This window comes from Saitoella complicata, assembly GCF_001661265.1.
Source record: "Saitoella complicata NRRL Y-17804 unplaced genomic scaffold SAICOscaffold_11, whole genome shotgun sequence".
NCBI classification, from domain to species: domain Eukaryota; kingdom Fungi; phylum Ascomycota; class Saitoellomycetes; order Saitoellales; family Saitoellaceae; genus Saitoella; species Saitoella complicata.
Window position 1 is genome coordinate 63,967 of NW_017567002.1, and position 18,536 is coordinate 82,502.

At 53.6% G+C, this 18,536-nt stretch overlaps 9 protein-coding genes and 2 non-coding genes across 11 annotated transcripts; 6 read left to right on the forward strand and 5 right to left on the reverse strand.

The window, feature by feature from the left end:
* Positions 1 to 200: 200 nt before the first annotated feature.
* On the reverse strand, positions 201 to 272 carry SAICODRAFT_t69. Its single transcript has one exon. It is a non-coding gene; the product is annotated as a tRNA-Glu (tRNA).
* A 344-nt stretch (positions 273 to 616) lies between these two features.
* Positions 617 to 1,685, forward strand: SAICODRAFT_71117 (uncharacterized protein). The gene has a single exon (XM_019170645.1). It carries the CDS (start codon positions 863 to 865, stop codon positions 1,631 to 1,633), a length of 771 nt encoding a protein of 256 aa, XP_019024221.1. The 5' UTR covers positions 617 to 862; the 3' UTR covers positions 1,634 to 1,685.
* A 129-nt stretch (positions 1,686 to 1,814) lies between these two features.
* On the reverse strand, positions 1,815 to 4,473 carry SAICODRAFT_19039 (WD40 repeat-like protein). Its single transcript, XM_019166048.1, has 3 exons — positions 4,019 to 4,473; positions 2,262 to 3,961; positions 1,815 to 2,207 (listed from the first exon to the last, which is right to left on the reverse strand). Exons 1-3 carry the CDS (start codon positions 4,297 to 4,299, stop codon positions 1,933 to 1,935), a joined length of 2,256 nt encoding a protein of 751 aa, XP_019024222.1. The 5' UTR covers positions 4,300 to 4,473; the 3' UTR covers positions 1,815 to 1,932.
* A 154-nt stretch (positions 4,474 to 4,627) lies between these two features.
* On the forward strand, positions 4,628 to 4,699 carry SAICODRAFT_t66. The gene has a single exon. It is a non-coding gene; the product is annotated as a tRNA-Glu (tRNA).
* A 246-nt stretch (positions 4,700 to 4,945) lies between these two features.
* On the forward strand, positions 4,946 to 7,376 carry SAICODRAFT_92143 (protein O-mannosyl transferase). Its single transcript, XM_019171790.1, has 3 exons — positions 4,946 to 5,144; positions 5,199 to 5,598; positions 5,655 to 7,376. The coding sequence occupies exons 1-3, from the start codon at positions 4,995 to 4,997 to the stop codon at positions 7,328 to 7,330; spliced, it is 2,226 nt and encodes a 741-aa protein (XP_019024223.1). The 5' UTR covers positions 4,946 to 4,994; the 3' UTR covers positions 7,331 to 7,376.
* An 810-nt stretch (positions 7,377 to 8,186) lies between these two features.
* Positions 8,187 to 11,654, forward strand: SAICODRAFT_7270 (uncharacterized protein; the record flags this gene model as incomplete). Its single annotated transcript, XM_019170791.1, has 1 exon — positions 8,187 to 11,654. One exon carries the CDS (start codon positions 8,187 to 8,189, stop codon positions 11,652 to 11,654), a length of 3,468 nt encoding a protein of 1,155 aa, XP_019024224.1.
* A 95-nt stretch (positions 11,655 to 11,749) lies between these two features.
* SAICODRAFT_34987 (PhyH-domain-containing protein) lies at positions 11,750 to 12,235 on the reverse strand (the record flags this gene model as incomplete). Its single annotated transcript, XM_019168393.1, has 1 exon — positions 11,750 to 12,235. The coding sequence occupies one exon, from the start codon at positions 12,233 to 12,235 to the stop codon at positions 11,750 to 11,752; it is 486 nt and encodes a 161-aa protein (XP_019024225.1).
* Positions 12,236 to 12,836: 601 nt separating this feature from the next.
* SAICODRAFT_71122 (2-enoyl thioester reductase) lies at positions 12,837 to 14,033 on the forward strand (the record flags this gene model as incomplete). Its single annotated transcript, XM_019170647.1, has 1 exon — positions 12,837 to 14,033. Exon 1 carries the CDS (start codon positions 12,858 to 12,860, stop codon positions 14,031 to 14,033), a length of 1,176 nt encoding a protein of 391 aa, XP_019024226.1. The 5' UTR covers positions 12,837 to 12,857.
* Positions 14,026 to 15,443, reverse strand: SAICODRAFT_19044 (uncharacterized protein; the record flags this gene model as incomplete). Its single annotated transcript, XM_019166049.1, has 2 exons — positions 14,026 to 15,378; positions 15,432 to 15,443. 2 exons carry the CDS (start codon positions 15,441 to 15,443, stop codon positions 14,215 to 14,217), a joined length of 1,176 nt encoding a protein of 391 aa, XP_019024227.1. The 3' UTR covers positions 14,026 to 14,214.
* A 140-nt stretch (positions 15,444 to 15,583) lies between these two features.
* On the reverse strand, positions 15,584 to 17,219 carry SAICODRAFT_117070 (uncharacterized protein). Its single transcript, XM_019165349.1, has one exon. The coding sequence runs from the start codon at positions 16,998 to 17,000 to the stop codon at positions 15,726 to 15,728; it is 1,275 nt and encodes a 424-aa protein (XP_019024228.1). The 5' UTR covers positions 17,001 to 17,219; the 3' UTR covers positions 15,584 to 15,725.
* Positions 17,220 to 17,525: 306 nt separating this feature from the next.
* On the forward strand, positions 17,526 to 18,486 carry SAICODRAFT_79927 (adenine nucleotide alpha hydrolases-like protein; the record flags this gene model as incomplete). Its single annotated transcript, XM_019171177.1, has 3 exons — positions 17,526 to 17,851; positions 17,905 to 18,322; positions 18,388 to 18,486. Coding segments are annotated over exons 1-3 (690 nt in total), but the record flags the coding sequence as incomplete, so codon positions are not given.
* Positions 18,487 to 18,536: the final 50 nt, after the last annotated feature.

Consider the following 18,536-nt stretch of genomic DNA (forward strand, 5'->3'; position numbering starts at 1 on the left):
TCCTCCGCCGACATTTTCTCCCGCCCGCTGCCGGAGGCGGTCCCGATCGCGAGCCAAAAGTGGGGAAGAGGTGCCCCGAAGGCGCCGGCTCCGAATGCAAGGATCCTCGGAACTGGCATGTTCTTCCCTTGCAGTGAGACAATTACGTCCAGATTAACCGAAGCTGTTGGCAGGGAAATTGGAAAGAGGACAAAAAGACGTTCCGTTACGGGGAATCGAACCCCGGCCTCTTCGGTGAGAGCGAAGTATCCTAGCCCCTAGACCATAACGGATTTCGATGTTACCCAAGACCGAAGACTCTTATGTTCTTGAGGTCCATGATTCGTTCTGCTGTCTGTGTGTCGACTCGCACTGGCACTCTTGTGTACGCCGTTGCTGTCATTCACATCACCCGTTAACCACAGCTACGAGGTAGGTATACACCTTCCCGAGACTGTAGGCCAGCCGGAGGGATGCAACATCCGGTCCGAACGCCGAGGTCCGGATCCAATGACGGCATTTGATTTGCCAGTAACATGAATCGGCCCGTATCACATGCTGAAGGATAAGGGAAGCTAAGGTAGTCAGTCATACGCAACCTTATAGCGGGCCGTTGTTTGCAACGTCACGGTCGCGGAGTCGGCATTTATAACTGAATTAAAGTTCCAATATTTGCTAAGCGATACGGGTTACGGAATCGCAAATGCGGTCGGAATTGGAGGTCGAGGAACCAAACACCGATGCCGATACCGACACCGAGGCCGTGTTGCTACGTTTCCGACCACCATACAGTCACAATAAGGGTATATAAACACGTCTTCTCTCTTCCTCCACTTGACAATCACAAACAACAAATACTTCAAACCTCATAACAAAACAAACAATGCCCTCACACAAGTCCTTTACCAAGAAATCATCCACCTCGGACGCCGGATCAGACAAATACCTCGTCATCAACCCACATACACTCACCCCCCGCCTCACCTCAAAGCGTTCGCAAGACAGCGTCTATCTATCCTCCTTATCCACGTCTGATGCAGCGGCGTCGTTACCCTCTCCGCCGTCCAGTAAAACCTCGTCCACGAGCAAACGCTCAAAGTCCTTCAAGCCCCGACCGTGGGAAACCCTACGCAAGCTGAATCCCCGGCGGTCAGGATCCACCCGTCGCTCAATCAGAGATGCCGTGGTGGCCAGTCCCATCAAAAGCAATAACCCAGAAGCCTTCTGCTACACCTCTCCAACCCTCGACTTCTGGCTCGACATGACTCAACTCCACCGAACCCTGCTCAAAGGCTTCGATCTAATCATCACCACCGCACCAGATTTCTACGCCTCCAACACAGCTCACGAAGAGTATCGAACCTTCGCAGAAGGGTACGTAGAGTTACTAGAATCTTATCTGAACTGGATGTGGACGAGACTGGGACCAGGTCTGCAGGGTTATGTCCGCTTTCCGCTGGATTTGGAGGTGGAGGTGGCGGAGTTGTTGGATTCGCGGATGGAGATGGAGATGTATGTTAGAGAGGTTGAGGAGGTTGTTAGTTTGGAGGTGTTGTGTACAGTACCCGAGACGGTGTTGGAGGGGATTGAGATGGTGAGTAGGAGGCTGGGGTGGAAGGCGGAGAGGGTAATGGGGAATGTTGACATGCTGTGAATGGGTGTGATACGCATACTGGAGGTTATGAGCATGATTAGAAGAGACCGTGAATGTAATCAAATACTTTTGGTTCCTTCCAAGCAAATTCTCTATGATATCCTGAAAAAAACCCAAACACGAAATCCAGCGAACAATCCCTAAGTAAAACGAATTCGAACCCCGTGCAAGACTTGTAACAGAACTTAAAAATAACCCAGAGCAAAACTGCAATTGCAACCATGGCTTCGGTAAGCATACCTATATCCCTTGTGCAACCATGCAACCATCTTCTCTTGTCCTCACCGCAAATGAGCCGTTCACTGCCTTTCCTTTACGTAAATCTTCACCGAACCATCAGCTCCAACACTCGCTGCTCTGTTTCCAGTGCACGAGATGGCGACATCATGAACACACTCTCCACCCTTCTTCGCATGCTCAATGAACTCCCGAATATCAACCTCGCCATCATCAGTCTTATGAACGAACCGAACCACGTCGTCCTCCGCGACGATCTCAGTCTCACCATCGGCGGAAACAGTGAGAGCGGTAATGGGCTTGCCAGTGCTGCTGTTCGCAACCTCTTCAGGTGTTCCTGTACAATTGCTGTTAGCGGTGTTCACAATACGGTGCCGAACAAGATATGTACCTGATGACACGCTGAACGTTCTTACAACACCATCCTCATACCCAACCCAAACATCCTCACCACCATTCTTCACAACAATCTTCCTAACACCCGTCGCTCCTTCACACGTCAATGTCTTTACAACATCCCCACTAACCGCATCCCTAACCTCCGCCTGTGCTTCAGACGAGCTCCACCCAACCACGATCCCCTCCCCATCAACCCACCCCAAACTAACCGGAACAACATCCCCACATTCCTCCTCGTTATCTTTCCACCTCCAACTCGACTTCAACTTATTCCTCCCACCCTCAACATCCCAAATCTTAACCATCCCATCTGCACCCGCAGTAGCCAACAACCTCCCATCCCTCGAAACCTTCACATCCCAAACCGCGTTCGAGTGACCCACCAAAATATCGTGTTTCATCAAGTCCGGGGTAGCGGGGAGTACGTCGTCATCCGTCTCCTCGATGTTAATGTATTCAGGAAGGGTCCAGACACGAATCGTCGCGTCAGTCCCAGCAGAGTAGATTTTGCCATTGCTGACGGCGAGGGATGTCACGAAGCCATGGTGGCCGCGGAAGATGGCGGTCGTTTTTAGGTCTTTGCCGCCACTTACTGGTAAACCCTGGAGAGCGATTACCCCGTCTTCACCACCAGTCACGACCTCGTCAGTTTCGGGAACCCACACGACGGCTCTGACCCCGGTCAAATGCGCTCGCCCCTCGAACCGGCATTCCCATCGTTCAGTAGCAGGAACCTCCTCCTCCACCTCCGTCGGCGCATCCGAAGCCTGCGACTGCGTTTCCATCTCGATCGCCCTCCTCATCTCCGCATCATAATCATCCTCCTCACCACCTTCGTGTGCACCCTGCGCATCCTCAACCTCGATAACCTCTTCCTCATCATCCTCAAGATCCCACTCAACATCCTCACCCTGTTCTTCCTTTTTGTCCACGCTAGGGGTGTAGCTGGGCGGTAATCCAAGCGGGTGTCCCTCGCCTTCGCCTCCACTCGTCCCTGTAGCGGGACTGGTGCCGATATCGCCCTTCTCCTCCAACAACTCGATTTCGTCTTTAGGGCTCTCCACCTCCTCCGCGATCACGACGGGTTCAGGGATTGGGATGGATGGAAGTGAGGTATTGGGTGCAGGAGCAGGAGCAGCTGGTCGTCCGTACCTGTCAACGGTGTACGAGACACTTTCGACTTCGACTTCCTCGTCGTCGGAGTTTGAGGTCGATGAGGGTGGGGTTGGCTCTGCAGCTACTGAAGGCGGTGGCGGTGCGGGACGCTGGATGATTCCATTTGGCATTGGTGCTGGTGGTGGGAGATCGAGTGATGGCTGAGCGGTGAAAGAGGTAACTGCCGTTGTGGTGACAGGTGCCGCACCTGTCCAACCTTGCCCTTGTCCGTTCTGCTGAACGATTGCACCAGCGGTAGTGGGAGGTTGAGCCCGAGCTGCCTGAGCACCAGCCTGTGCAGGTCCAACAAGAGGTGAGGAAAGGAGGCAAGTCACTTCCGTCAAGCATTTCTCTAAGAAATCCCGAGACCGAGCCCGCTCGGTACTCGAATGCAAATCCCTTGTCTGGTCAATGATCTCCAAGAAAGAGAGCGAGTGTCCCAGGTTCTGTGGTCGTACGTTCGGTTTGTCTGCTTGTGCCAAACCCGGCGGAACCATAGACGCTTCCTCAGACAACTCCTCAATCGGTTTTCCACCTCTATAAGAGAACCTGTCAGTAAAGTCAAAATCGACATTTTGTGACCTGTTTCCGTACCTTTCCCGTTTCAATGCTTCCTCCAACATCTTTACCCTTCTCTCCAACCATCCCTTTAGTCTTTCACCACTCCTCTTCTCCCCTTCCAACTTTGCAATCCGAGCATTCATCTCTGCTTTTTCGATTTCCCACATGTTCCGTTCTCGCTCGAATCGTCGGTGTTCAGATAAGAGGAAGTGGATGGAGCCTTGAAGGGTGTACTGTGGTACGGCGGATTGGGATGGTGTGGAGCCATTGGCGGTGGTTGTAGAGACGGATGGACCGTTAGCGAACGGCTTCATGGTGGGCTACTGTGTTTGATGGGCGGTATGTGGTGAATTGACGGAAAGGAGTCGCGGGTGAGTGATGTGTTGTGTTCCTCAACGACTCGGCCTCGCACGAACGGGATTGAAGCGAGGCAATTCACTGGGTGTATCGTAGAATCGATTACGAGGGGGGTATACCGTTGTCCTGCTGTGTAAATGCCAATTGGTGTTGTGCTGTCGGTATCATCCGTCCTTTGAATGTTTGCGGAGTCGCATGGAGTTGAATGATGTACCGGTAGGCGGTCGGCGGAAAACTCGTGACAAAGTAGATGTGTGTACACTCGAGAAATTGTTGGCATCCAAATCCGTTATGGTCTAGGGGCTAGGATACTTCGCTCTCACCGAAGAGGCCGGGGTTCGATTCCCCGTAACGGAACGTCCTTTTTGCTCCCCATCCTGATTTTGGCAACCCCTAACATGGCCCGCCTGAGCCCAGGACTGTCCAGCAACTTACGTAAAGGCTTCCGAAGCATTTTACCTCTCCATACAGACAGCATCCATCATCCTTGCCAGTGGGCTGTTTAAGGTGTGTCACGATTGCTCGATGCGGCCTCGGTCCTAGCGCACACTCGGTAGGGGCCCGTCCATGCCAGCTGTCACGTACGACTCCAACGCAGCATATAACCTCGACGAACCAACGCAATTGAACCTTGACAAGGGATCGATTGACAATGGCGAACGTCGAACAACACGAGCTCAAGAAGCGGAAAGTCGGATCAGGCACAGGTGAGGCTGTCGTCACCAAGCTCGATGCCGCTCCGGCCATGGATCACGACGAGAAGAAGTACGCGAAGGTGGCTATGAATGCTATCGCACAGGAGGTTCGCATCAGCTGCCGCTGTTGAGTTTATCAGCGACTAACTTCTTGCGAACAGTCATCACTTCCCGATGTCTACAACCCAATCCTCCCCCTCCTCTTCACCGCCCTCGCCCTCTTCACCCGCCTCTACCGCATCGGCCGCTCAAACATCGTAACCTGGGATGAAGCCCACTTTGGTAAATTCGGCTCCCACTACCTCAAGCGCGAATTCTACTTCGACGTCCACCCACCCCTCGGCAAGATGCTCGTCGGTCTCAGCGGGTATTTGGCGAATTATAATGGAAGTTTCGAGTTTAAGAGTGGGGAGAAGTATCCGGAGGAATTGGATTATGTCTTCATGAGGGTTTTTAATGCCATGTTTGGGGTGCTGACGGTGCCGTTGGCGTACTATACTGCGGCTGGGTTGGGCTTTTCGCCGGCGGCTGTTTGGTTGGTTACGTTGATGGTTCTGTGTGGTTCGTCTCACCTTCCTTCTCCCTCTTTTCAGATCATATACTAATGGTGGTGACAGAAAACTCGTACGCAACCATCTCCCGCTTCATTCTCCTCGACTCCATGCTCCTCTTCTTCACCTTCACAACAATGTTCTGCCTCGTCCAATTCCACAACCAACAACCCAAGCCCTTTGGTCGCAAATGGTGGAAATGGCTCATCCTTACCGGGACCTCCATCGGTTGTGTCTGTTCCGTCAAATGGGTCGGACTCTTCGCCACGGCCCTTGTCGGAATCTATACCATCGACGACCTCTGGCAAAAGTTTGGCGATCTGAAGATGCCGAAGGTGGCCTACGCCAAACACTGGGCTGCCCGTGGAGCATTTCTAATCGTCTGGCCCTTCCTGATCTACGCACTCAACTTCTACCTCCACTTCACCATCCTCGAGAACTCCGGCCCAGGCGACGCCCAAATGTCATCCCTCTTCCAAGCAAACCTCAAGGGCACGGACCTAACCTCCTCCCCCGTCGAAATCATGTACGGCTCCCGCGCCACTATCAAAAACATGGGCTACGGCGGTGGTCTCTTGCATTCGCACGTTCAAACTTATCCGGAGGGATCGCAACAACAGCAAATAACCTGTTACCACCACAAAGACGCAAACAATGAGTGGTTTTTCTACCCGAATCGGTATGAGCCTGAGTTTTCGTCGGAGGGGGAGTTGAGGAATGTCAGGGATGGGGCTACGATTAGGTTGATCCACGCACAGACTGGGAGAAATTTGCATTCGCATCAGGTTGCGGCGCCGGTTACGAAGAGTGCGTGGGAGGTGTCTTGTTATGGGAATTTAACGATTGGGGATGATAAGGATCATTGGCAGGTTGAGATCATCGATGATCTCAAGCACCGTGATCACTCCAAACTCCGAACCCTCACCTCCGCATTCCGTCTTCGCCATCCCACGCTTGGATGCTATCTGAGAGCCGCGAACGTCAACCTACCCCAGTGGGGCTTCAAACAAGTCGAAGTAACCTGCACGAAAGAAAATGACCCCAAGGATGTCCACACGCACTGGAACGTCGAAAACCACTGGAACGATAAACTTCCGATCGGCGAGGCGGCAGATTACAAATCTCCGTTCTGGCGTGATTTTGTGCATTTGAATGTTGCGATGATGACTTCGAATAATGCCCTTGTTCCTGATCCGGATAAGCAGGATGATTTGGCGAGTCAGGCGTGGCAGTGGCCGTTGGCGCATGTTGGGTTGAGGATGTGTTCGTGGGATAAGAATGTTGTCAAGTACTTCCTGCTTGGAAACCCTATCGTGTACTGGGGTTCCACTGCTTCGCTGGGCGCGTTTGGGCTGTTGGTTCTGTGGTATTTGGTTAGGTGGCAGCGGTCCTACCAAGATCTGACCCGCGCAGACTTCGACCACTTCCACTACGCAGGCTTCTACCCCGTCCTCGGGTGGGCATTGCACTACATCCCCTTCTTTATCATGGGTCGTGTCCTTTACGTCCACCACTACTTCCCCGCTCTCTGGTTTGCGATCCTCACGTTTGGATTCGTGTTTGATTGGCTCACGAGACGTCTTCCGGGAGGTGCGAAGGTGTTGGTGTATGGGGCTGCGTATGTTGCGGTTGTGGGGGTATTTGTGTACTTTAGTCCGGTTACGTTCGGTATGGAGGGGGAGGCGGAGAAGTATAAGTATTTGAGGTGGTTGAGGACGTGGAGGATTCATGGGCAGGAGTAAAAAGTGGATGAAGTTGTTAAGGATGAAGGGGAAAGGAGGTGGATGTAAGCATAGGCCATGTATGGATATGCCGGCCGATTTTGTTGATTTTTGATCTCCAGTTTTGAGTTTAGATAATCTGTTGATACCTATCGTAATGCCATCGTGCACGACTTGTTATCTTTTGTCGAATGATGTATGTCTGAATGAACCCCATAACGCCCATGCAAATCTGCTTGCAATTTGCCTTGTATCAACCTGTGTCGCTGTCAGTTGCTTTCTCATCCCGTCACCCACTTCCTCCCTTCTTGTTGTTAAGAACTCAGATCTTCAGCGTGTACTCAACTCCAGGCAATATCCACTGACTCGCCCCCAAAATTTTCTCACTCAAACTTCTCAGCCAACCCAACCCAACCACCCGCTTCCCTTCCAACACCATCTGCTCTGATAATGGAATTGTTTCCAGTACGCGTCCGCCATTCCACGGCAAGAAAGGTCTATCTGACCAGAATAGAGACGTCTGAAAGAGCCCGAAAAGGATGATCGTGCAGTACATGCTAGTCCACAGTCAATATTTACCGATACACGAGGAGAAAGGGTAAACAAACCATGGCTTATGAATCATCCCAAAGCAAACCAAAAAAACCACGGTAAAGAGCGGAGAAGTAACCGCATTGAACAGTAAAATTGGCAGGAAAAGTCGTAAGCAGTACATCTCAACCTTCCTATATCGTCGATCGTCGTGGAGTGTTGGTTGTTTTGTGCGGTGACGTACTCCACCTTCAAGGCCTGCATGGGACGACGTCGACGAGCTCGGGCCTCATAAACCGCTCCACCAAGAAGATCCACCTCCCGACATCTGACAATTGAATTGGAGATGGACCTCAATAAATCATTGCTGGATCTCCTCCAGAAGAGTCCGCAAGCCAAATCGCCAATTGCCTCGCCTTTACCGCGTTCGCCTGCTGCCGTCACTGCCGCCGGTGGAGGACGTGGATCGGGTCAATCGAGTCTGTTGGCGTTGTTGCAGCAAACTGGGGCACAGGATACTACCCCGGTGAAGCCTGCGGCTGCTGAGGGTTCGAGACCGACTGTTCCGCACCTTGAAAGTGCACAGGATTTGGTGGCGAAGCTGACTTCACTTGCATCTCCCGGACCCGTTGAACCTCCGAAGTACAATGTCGAGGTTGATGATGCCCCTGAGTCTCCTGGAACTGAGCTCGGAGCTGGTGCTTCTGCTGCTGCGCCGTCTACGAGCAAGGACTTGAACCCCGCTATGTTCAAGGTCGTTAACCCCTTCGACCACCTCTCCGCTACTAACCCCAAACCCAAGAGAGCCAAGACTGGATCTGAAGATGAAGGACGCAGTGGGTTGAGCAAGAGCCAGACATTGCCGGCTGTTTCCGCGCCTGTTGCGGAGATGATCAACGGACATGAGGGACAAGTCGGCGCGGAAAGGAATCAGTTGCTGGACTCCTTCCTCTTCGACGGCAAGAACGCTGCCGTTTCTTCTGCTCCTCTTGTCCCTGCTGTCCCGGCTGAGCAGTCCGAGAAGTACGCCATCCCCCAAACCGCCTTCATGTCCTACACCCTGCCTCACCTCTCCTCCACCTCCATTCCAGCTCTGACTGCCCACACCGAGGTCCGCCCCATCACCCGCCAAAAACGCACCTACGACCCAACCGAACGCCAGATCATCGCAGCAACCATCCGCTACGTCGCCTACGCTCTCCCCGAGACCTCCGCAACCCCCGGGATCAGGTTAATTGATCAGGAGAATGGAGCGATGTGTTTGTTGCGGTCTGAGTACAAGGAGAAGATCGTGAATTTGACGTTTTGGCACGGGGAGGGGAAGAGTGATGGAATTGTTGCGAGGTTGAGGGTTACGAATTCGGTCGGGGCGGTGTATGTGTATAAGATTACGGGTGAGTTGAAAGGGGATAATGAGCCGTATGTGGTCGAACTTGGGTTTGAGGGTGATTCCGCCGAAATTGCGGTCAAGCCTCGTGCGCGATGGAACCCCATCAACTCCGACGCAGTTGGTGTCTCTTTTGGGATGTATCTCTACAATATCCCCGAGTTCGCACGGGAGGTTATCAGGAGAGATGGTTTACCGGAGGGAGTTGCGGGTGATGTGCAGGTAATTTGCGCAGATAAGTCATTGAAGGATTTCGCGTTTTCCGATGATGGCTCAACCATCGCCACCGTCGACAAACTCGCAATCAAGCTCTGGCCACAAGACGCTACTTCTGGCTCGGACCAGCGCATCATGCAATGCGTCCCCGAACTCGCCTACACCGCCATCACCTCCGACAAACTCACCTCTGTGAGGTTCATTGATGTCGACGACAAGAGACCGGCGAGGTATTTGCTTGTTGGGGCGAGACATAACCATGATTTGCAGTTGTGGGATATTGAGTTGGGGACTTGTGTACAGCAACTTTCGTTCCCGAGTGAGGAGACGAACCGGATGGCGTGTGTTGGGTATCATCAGGCTACGCAGACTGTTGTTATTTCCTGCGCTGCTCGCAAGTCGTTGTATTTCCTCCACCTTACTGCGCCTGCTCGGGCAGGTCAGGAGGGGATGAGCCAGGCGGAGTATTGCCGTCATGTTTCGAAAAAGGCACAGGAGATTACGGTGCATGATGCGAATGTTCGGTCCGCGGCGTTTGAGTACGTTGCTGAGTACCGCTTCGACACAGATCCTGCGGCAACTTCTGCGCCGAGCACGTGTTTCGGATTCCAGATCGAGGAGTCGTATGATGATGCGAACGCGTTCGAGATGTTTGTGTATCATGAGGGTGGTTTCACGGCCTTTGGATGCCAGTCATTGTTGTCTGCTCCTGCTGCTGCTCCAACCTTGCAAGGCACTAAGCTCGACCCCGAAGCCGAGCCCGCAAGGCGTAAGAACAAACCCCGCAAACTTGCCCTTCACCGCCGCGTCGCCCCCGGCGACGAAGACCTCGGCGTGACAACCTCCATCTCCGCAACCCGCCCCACCTCCTCTTCCGCCGCCGAGTCCCAGCTGACTGAAGCGGAGTTGCAGAGGAGAAGGTCGAGTATCATGATCACCGAAAGCGTGGAACAAGTCCGTAGCCCGACTGCGACACGGACGCCGCAGCCGGATGATTTGGTGTTGGCGGCCGCTGGGGTCAGTGCGACGGAGGGGCCGGAGATGTTGGTTGAGGAGGTCGTGAGGCAGTTGGAGGAGAAGGAGGCGGTTCAGGAGACTGAGTCTGCAAGTGTGCCTCCGGTAATTGCATCGGCTACTGCGACGAATGTCGACATGACGGCTGTCACGGAGGGGTTGAAGGCGTTGGAGCTCAACCTCCAGACTAAGATCGACAACGCATTCGCTGCCCAAGCCCGTCGTTTGGAGGAGGACCGTCTCGTACAGGCTGCGGCTGATCAGGCGCGCCAAGAGACGATCCTCAAGGTTGTCAGTGAGACATTGAGTAAGAACACTGGAAAGCTGATCCAGACCACCATCAACAACACTATCCAACAGCAAGTGTTGCCGGCTTTGTCGACGCTTGTCGGAGCGAGTTTGGAACATAACATGACCAAGGCGTTGAAAGACCCCTTGGAGAAGGCGCTGCCGAAGGAGTTGTTTGCCGTTATCAATGCCTCCGTGCAACAAGCTCTGACACAACCCGAGTTCACCGCCTCCATCGCCGCCGCTGTCGGGAAACCGCTCGTCGGCGCCGTGGAGACGAGTTTCAAGGCAGAGATGCTGAAGCTCGTTGGTGATATTGAACAGAAGGCTTTGCGGGAGATTCAGGCTGTGAGGGCTGAGGCTGAGCAGCAGAGTGCCGCGGATGGTGTCAAGATCGATGCACTCACTGCTTCGGTAGGGAGGATGGAGGGGATGTTACTGTCATTGTTGGAGCGTGAAGCCACTGCGACTCCCGCTGCGATGCCGGCGAAGGAGAAGTCCGAGGCGGATCAGTTGGAGGACTTGATTGCCGCCGGAGCGTGGGAGGATGCGTTCAGCTTGTGGATCCAGTCCGAGAATGTCGGTGGATTGTTCGGCGCTGTCGCTGCGCGCTTCCAACCCGCGATTTTGCAGGACGTGTTGCAGATCCATCTCCTTTCCTTCCTGCATGTTGTCTCGCTCGACATGGATGACCACCCCGAGTTGCGTCTTTTGTGGTTCGAGAAAGCGATGTCACTGCTGAAGGACGGAGATGCGCAGATTCAGCAAATTGCACCGAAGATTCTTGGACAGGTCGCCGAGAGGTTAGATGAGGCATATGCTAGGCTCGCATCGAAGGGGATGAGGGGTGTGATTTTGAGGAGATTGGCGGCTGTCATTGATAAGATGCAGAGTTTTGCTGCATTGTAAGCATATTATCTATACCCTCAGAGTAGCATTTAGGGAATGACATGCGTTTGGTTAATACAGAATGAAACGTGATTGCCTATGTCTTTATTGTCAAGCTACTCATGATCGTACAGCTTCGTGAACTCCTGACCCTCCTCGGGTTGTAACCAGTTCTTCTTGTCATATACGTTTTCGCCCTCGATGACATGAAACGTGTAGATCCACCTCGAGTCTTGACTTGTGTTTCTCTCGCTCTTGTGAAGGATACTCCCATGAATCAAAACCAACGTCCCAGCCTTACTCTCCCCCATCACGAACTCACCGCCAGGCTTCACCTTCTCCATCTCCGGAATCACGGGTCGATTTGGCGTGACAGGTTCCACATCCTCAAACCCCGTCCCCTCACCCTGCCTCACGAATCTCTTCGTCACTGCCGCCCACCGATGCGACCCCGGCACAAAACTCAGACACCCATTCGTCTTTGTGCAGTCTTCGAGCGCGATCCAGAACCCGACAGCGGAGGGTGGATCAGTATAGAGGAATGTCGAATCCATATGACTTGGTACCGCGCCGCCGATTTCCGGTTGTTTGAGGATGACCATGCTTTGCAAGACCCTCGGATCATTGTATCTCATCCCCTCCGCAATTGCCCTCGTCTTCTCGTTGATTGTCACGGAGGCGAAGGTGGGATCTAGCATGTGGAGCCCGTGTCCGATTTTATTGATGGAGAGGGAGGGGGGACGGACGAGGTTGTGAGAGATGGGATCGATTGCGTCGGGTTCGAGGAAGAAGCGGACTTTGGAGCCGGAGGTTAGGAAGTATTGGTCGCCGATGTGGTCTTCGCCTTTATCGTCGCCTGTGGTGAATTGTGTACCGGGGTGTGTAGAGGGATCGAAGTCTTTGTTGAGCATCGTATCCGTCCGTGCCCTTAAGGCTTGTATTTCCTCCTCGGATAGGAAGTTTGGGATGAGGAGGTATCCATCCCTTTGGAACTGTGTTAGCTGATCCGGCGTCAACCCAAGGGTCTTTTGGTCGCTCGAGGTCATGGAGGAGATTTTTCCTGACGGTGAGATTGTACGGTTGGTTGATTCGCCGAGTCCAGTTCACTTCAACTGCTCACTGTCGTCCAAGTGGCCGTGCATGTTCGGCTGTGTGGACGCAGAGATATTAAACGTCATTTTGGGACCCGACAAACTGCCGCATCCCATATACCACAACCCAGACATGTTTAGACGACAAGCAATTCGTTCGATCCGCCAGGTAACAGGTTCTGTGAAGCCAGCTGTTTACAGTAATGCCTCGGCATCTCTTTTCTTCCGCCGTTTCGCCTCCATAAACGCTCGTGCAGTGGTGTACTCCGAGCACGGCAAGCCCACTGAGGTGCTCAAGGTTCACTCTTACAAGATCGATTCACCCAAGGCAGACGAGATCAACGTTCGTTTTCTTGCAGCACCAATCAATCCGTCCGATATCAACCAAGTCGAAGGAGTTTACCCCAGCAAACCCGAAAAATCAACCGTTCTCGGCACTGCGGAACCCGCCGCCGTCGGTGGAAATGAAGGTCTGGTCGAGGTCCTCGAGACTGGGAGCAGTATCAAGGGCTTCCAGAAGGGTGACTGGGCGATTATGCGTCGAGTGAACTTTGGTACATGGCGTACCCATGCTACCGTACCGGAGGACCAGCTCCTTCCTGTGCCGAAGGGCATGAGAGTCACCGCTGCCGCAACTGTCGCCGTCAACCCTTCCACTGCCTATCGCATGTTGAAGGACTTTGCTAACCTCGAAAAGGGAGACTTCTTCATTCAGAATGGAGGTAACAGCGGTGTCGGTCAGGCTGCTGTCCAGATCGCTAAGCAGTGGGGCTTGAAGTCGATCAGCATCGTCCGCGATCGTCCCAATCTCGATGAACTTAAGAGCTATTTGAAGGAGTTGGGTGCAGACTATGTCATTACCGAGGACGAACTCATGAACAAGGAGATCCGTGAGAAGGTCAAACAGTGGACGGGCGGAAAGCCTATCAAGCTTGCCTTGAACTGTGTCGGAGGCAAGCCCTCGACCAAAATGGCTGCTCTTCTCGGCAACGGCGGTCACATTGTCACATACGGTGCCATGGCCCGTCAACCTCTTTCCCTCCCGGCGTCACTCCTAATCTTCAAGGACATCAAAGCGCATGGCTTCTGGATGACCAGATTCTACAATGGACATGATAAGGAACGTCAGGAGATGTTGGACGAGATCTTCGGATGGGTCAAGGAAGGCAAGTTCAAGGAAGCAATGAATGATGTGACTACATGGAAGACCAGCGCCAGCGATGAGGAGCTGTGGGAGGCTTTCAAGGGTGCCATGGAGAAGTCGCAGGCTGGCTTTGGAAAGAAGCAGGTCATTGTCATGGAGGAGTAAGATAACGATGTTCGATATGTGGTTTACCAGGTAGGTAGGTATTAGGTATATTTCGTTATGCCACGCTTTAATACCAATTCAACGGACTGCAACCCCCGAGCTGCAGAAGCAAACCACCCATAATCAAGAGAACGCCGTCACATACCATCAAGGCCAAAACAACACTCCAGTACCCAAAGGTCTACAACCCCGATCCCATCCCCAACTCCTCCGTCGCCGGCACATTCAACTCCGGCGGTAACTCACCCGCCACCGGGAGACCGAGTCCGTATTGTAGATCCATCCCAGCCCCGAAATCGGGGACAGTAGAGACGTTCGTCGGGTCTGAAGTGAGGTGCGGTAAGGGTTGTCGTAGCACATCAACACCAACACCAGAGTGATCAAGAGTGTGCAGCATCATCCCCCCTGGATTCCCGAATACCGGGACCTGCTCTCGCGTGTGTGACTCCACCAAACCCAACCCCTCCCCATCTGCTTGTGTTGGAATTTGAATTTTCTGTTGGCTCTTACGGCACGTCGGACATATCCCAACAAACCTCGCCACAACCTCCTTCGGCACCCAACTCCACCACCTCTTCACCTGAGTACACGTCTTGTCCCTCCCACCATGTCTACACATCGCATGTGCCTCACACAATATATCATACAAACCCTCTCGGACCACGACGGGTTTGCCGTCATGGCACAATGTCCACTGCGACTGCGGACGTGCAGCATGAGCATGAGGTGTGTTTGAAGGGTGTGTGTTGATGTGGTGCAGTTCGAACATCTTCCGCACCCAAAACCGGAATTGTGCGCTCCCGATGGCTTTTTCGGTCGGGTTCTCCAATACGTGGATAATCACATCATACATCCTCTGCGTAATCAAACTCTTCTCCCGTTTCTTTGGACTAAGAGACGCGATGTACGTGTTCAGCAAGTTGTCGAAGGCGGAAGGGGTGGGGAAGCCGTGGTATGTGGTGCGGGTGCGGGAGCGTGGTGGGTCGAGAGAGGAAGACGAGGAAGGGTCGGTGAGGAGGTCGAGGTCGGAGTAAAGGGAGAGGTGGGGGAGGTGGTTCGTGTATTGGTTTCGGCCTTTTCGGCGGACTGGTCCAGTTTGCGTCGAGATTGGGGTTGATAGAGGCATCTGTAAGTGTACACTTGAAGCACCAGACAGAGCCTCGTAGAGATTGGCACTATGCGACTCATCACCGACACCCACGAATGTTCCTTGTCCATGAACCCCAACCCCAACCCCGACACCCAGCTGGTCGAAGCCGCTGCCGACGCCGACGCCGACGGTGGCGGCTTCAGACAGCAATGCTGGACTCACGGCCGAGACTTCGAAGATGTGATCTGGTGGTAGCTGCGATCCATGGCGTCAGTCGTGAATAAGAGATGGCCGAGGAGGTTACTTACCAAATGATCCATTTGAATTTAAAGTTGGTCGGGTTTGAAATCTGGCTGGGTTGGGCAATGGGTGTACGACGCTTGTGTGCGGCAATGCAACGCTCGGACCCGATACACGTGACGTACGTATACATTTTCGAATAGGCAGCTCGGGACGGGATGGTCGATAGAAAGAACGATTTTATCTTTGGTATGCTCAAATAACTAAAAGTACACTCTCGTCATCACAATAAAGAAGGGCGGGCCATCCATCATCGCTGCGTTCAAACGCTCAATCACACAATCAATCCCTCATCTTTCAACTCAGAACTGAGCCTCCTGCTCCTGCCTCGGCGCCCTCGGCCTATACTGCCTCTGTCCCGTAAACGCACCCTGCTGCCCACTGAATCCCGGTCCTTGATATCCTCCCCTCCCATAACCATACCCACCCCGTCCCCTCCCCCTCCCCCTCCCACGTCCCCGGTAGTTATTGTTCCCAATCGAAACCTCCCCAAACGTCTCCAAATTCAACTTCCTCTCCTCCCCCCTCCACACAGCACCGCCCGGACGCGCAACACCCGCCGCATCGCCTTCAGCGCGTTCTTTGTTTTCGCAAGAGATGTTGTCGAAGAAGGATGACTTTCTGTTGTAGAAGTTATCGTCGTGGATGCTGGGGGAAGTAGCGTTGGTGGTGTCTTTGAAGTGCTCGTTCGCAGCGGTAAAGTCGTAATCGGTCTGAGGAACCTGCACAGGCTGACTAGTGCGACGGGGAGGACCACGTTGACGGGGGCCAGTGGGGATACCACCGACACCTCCGGCGGAGGGAGGGCCAATGGGTTGACGTGCAGGGGCCTCACCCCTGGTGTTGGTGTTCAAATCCGCAATCCCATTCGTCACATCCTCCACACCAGCAGTGACAGGCTGAGCCGCAGCCACAGCAGGCGAGGGACGCGAAAGAGGCATAGCGGGGACGATCCTCCTCGCCGCCGCACCCGGGGTCTCCTGTGCTTGCTGCTCCTGCTGCTGCACGACAACGACATCAGGCTTCGTCGCGGCCGGAACCTCCGGGCTCTGCTGAACCTGCTGCTGAACCTGCTGCTGAACCTGCTGCTGATGCTGGGGAGCATGCTGAGGAGGAGGGGGCATCAAACCCTGAGGCCCACCCGGGAATCCAGGACCGCCCATATGGGGAGGAGGTCCACCCATGGGAGGGTATCCATACGGCTGAGGCGGGAAGGGACCACGTGCGCCAGGAGGACCCTGGAAGTAGGGAGGGTAGGGTCCAGGACCAGGAGCACCGGGACCATATGGTCCAGGAGGGCCGGAGAACTGCTGGGGTGGGTAGGGAGGTTGCTGGGGAGGCTGTTGTTGCTGCTGAGGGGCGACGGGTTGAGATTGGGGGGTTGGAGGGGCGGGAGTGGAGGACTGGTTGACAACATTAGCCAATGGCTCGGGGGAAGGTGTGTGAGTACTGTGTATGGGTGTGCGAGAGAGGGAGAGCCAGAATCGATAGATATTAGAAGGAAGGCAACGGCAATCTCCACATGGGGTTAAACGCTCTCGGAGACAATTTGTGTTTTGACATCCGAAATGGTTCATCACCCGAACGATTCTGGTTCTCTGCTCTCCCTCTTACACACATCATAATTTTTGATTGGCAGAAGACTCACCCCAACAATCGCCGGATCATCCAACACGTTACTCTTCTCCTCCTTCGTAGCAGGCGCAGTCTCCTCAATGTGCAAATCCTTCACATCACTTCCCCGAAAGATAATATACTCAAAAACATTATCACTCGGCGGAATCTCATCCAATCCACCTCCACGGCGTCCCTCGGTACCGAACGAACGAACTTGTTCGAGCGCGACGGTGGAGTTCGTGGAGTTGATTTCGTGAAGGATACCGACGTAGCGGATGTCCGACTTGGAGATCAGGGAGATTTTTGCGCCGATGTATTCCATGGTAGGAGGTACAATTGGAGCTGGGGGTGGTGGTGGTGAGGTCGAGATGCGTCGCGTTGTTCAGCTCAGGCCTCGAGATGTCCGGGGATGCAGGTGCTTTTCTCAGGCATGGAATCTATGTAGGAGGTAGCGAGGAAAAGTTTATAAATCACATCTGGAAAGCAATACTTGACCCATTGACCCAGCTGTCCCATCATCAACGTTCTCACTTGGGGTACCCTCCCGGCTTGTGTTCCGACGACACCGCCGCACTTACTCCGCAATCCGATCCCTCGAGAACAACATCAGGAAAACATTAGCTACAACTCAACAAACTATGGATCCAGCAAGCCAGCTCCAGTCATATACTTATCCAGCATCACCGGCAGAACTTCGTGAATCAATAGACTCTTTCCTCAATGAACCTCCAAGTTCTGACCTACGAGCGCAAACACAAGAGCGGGTGCGAGACAGTCTTGAGGTGATCCAGAAAGCTCTGGATGAATACGGGTATGCGTCAGTCGAAGGGTAGCCAAGTGCGCTCGCTGATCAGTTTCATACAGTCCTGAAGGCCTCGCACTCTCTTACAATGGCGGAAAAGACTGCCTCGTCCTCCTCGCACTATACTACTCCCTCATCCCTCCACAACCATCTCCCAAATCAACATCCCCCGCCGCCCAGCTTCTCCCCTCACCCTCAATATACGTCACCCCCAAACATCCCTTCCCACAAGTCGAATCCTTTGTCGACGAATCCGCCGCCGCCTTTGGGCTCGAACTCATTCGCATTCCGGTACCCATGAAAGCTGCATTTGAGGATTACCTGAGACGAAAGACGGGGGTTAGGGCGATCATGGTTGGTACGAGACGAGGGGACCCACATGGAGAGGGGTTGAGGACGTGTCAGAGGACGGATCAAGGGTGGCCGGATTTCGTGAGGGTGCATCCTGTGTTGGAGTGGAGATATGCAGAGGTGTGGGAGGTGAGTTAATCAAAACCGTGAAATGCTTTGCTTTGAATGGGATACTGATCTGGTTCATCGTACAGTTTCTGAGAGCACTACAGATTCCCTATTGTGAGTTGTACGATCAAGGATACACCTCGCTGGGTGATGTTCACGATACACATCCCAACCCAGCACTAAAGAGGGAGAATGGTGAAGAAGGATTCAGACCAGCATGGCAGTTGGTGGACGA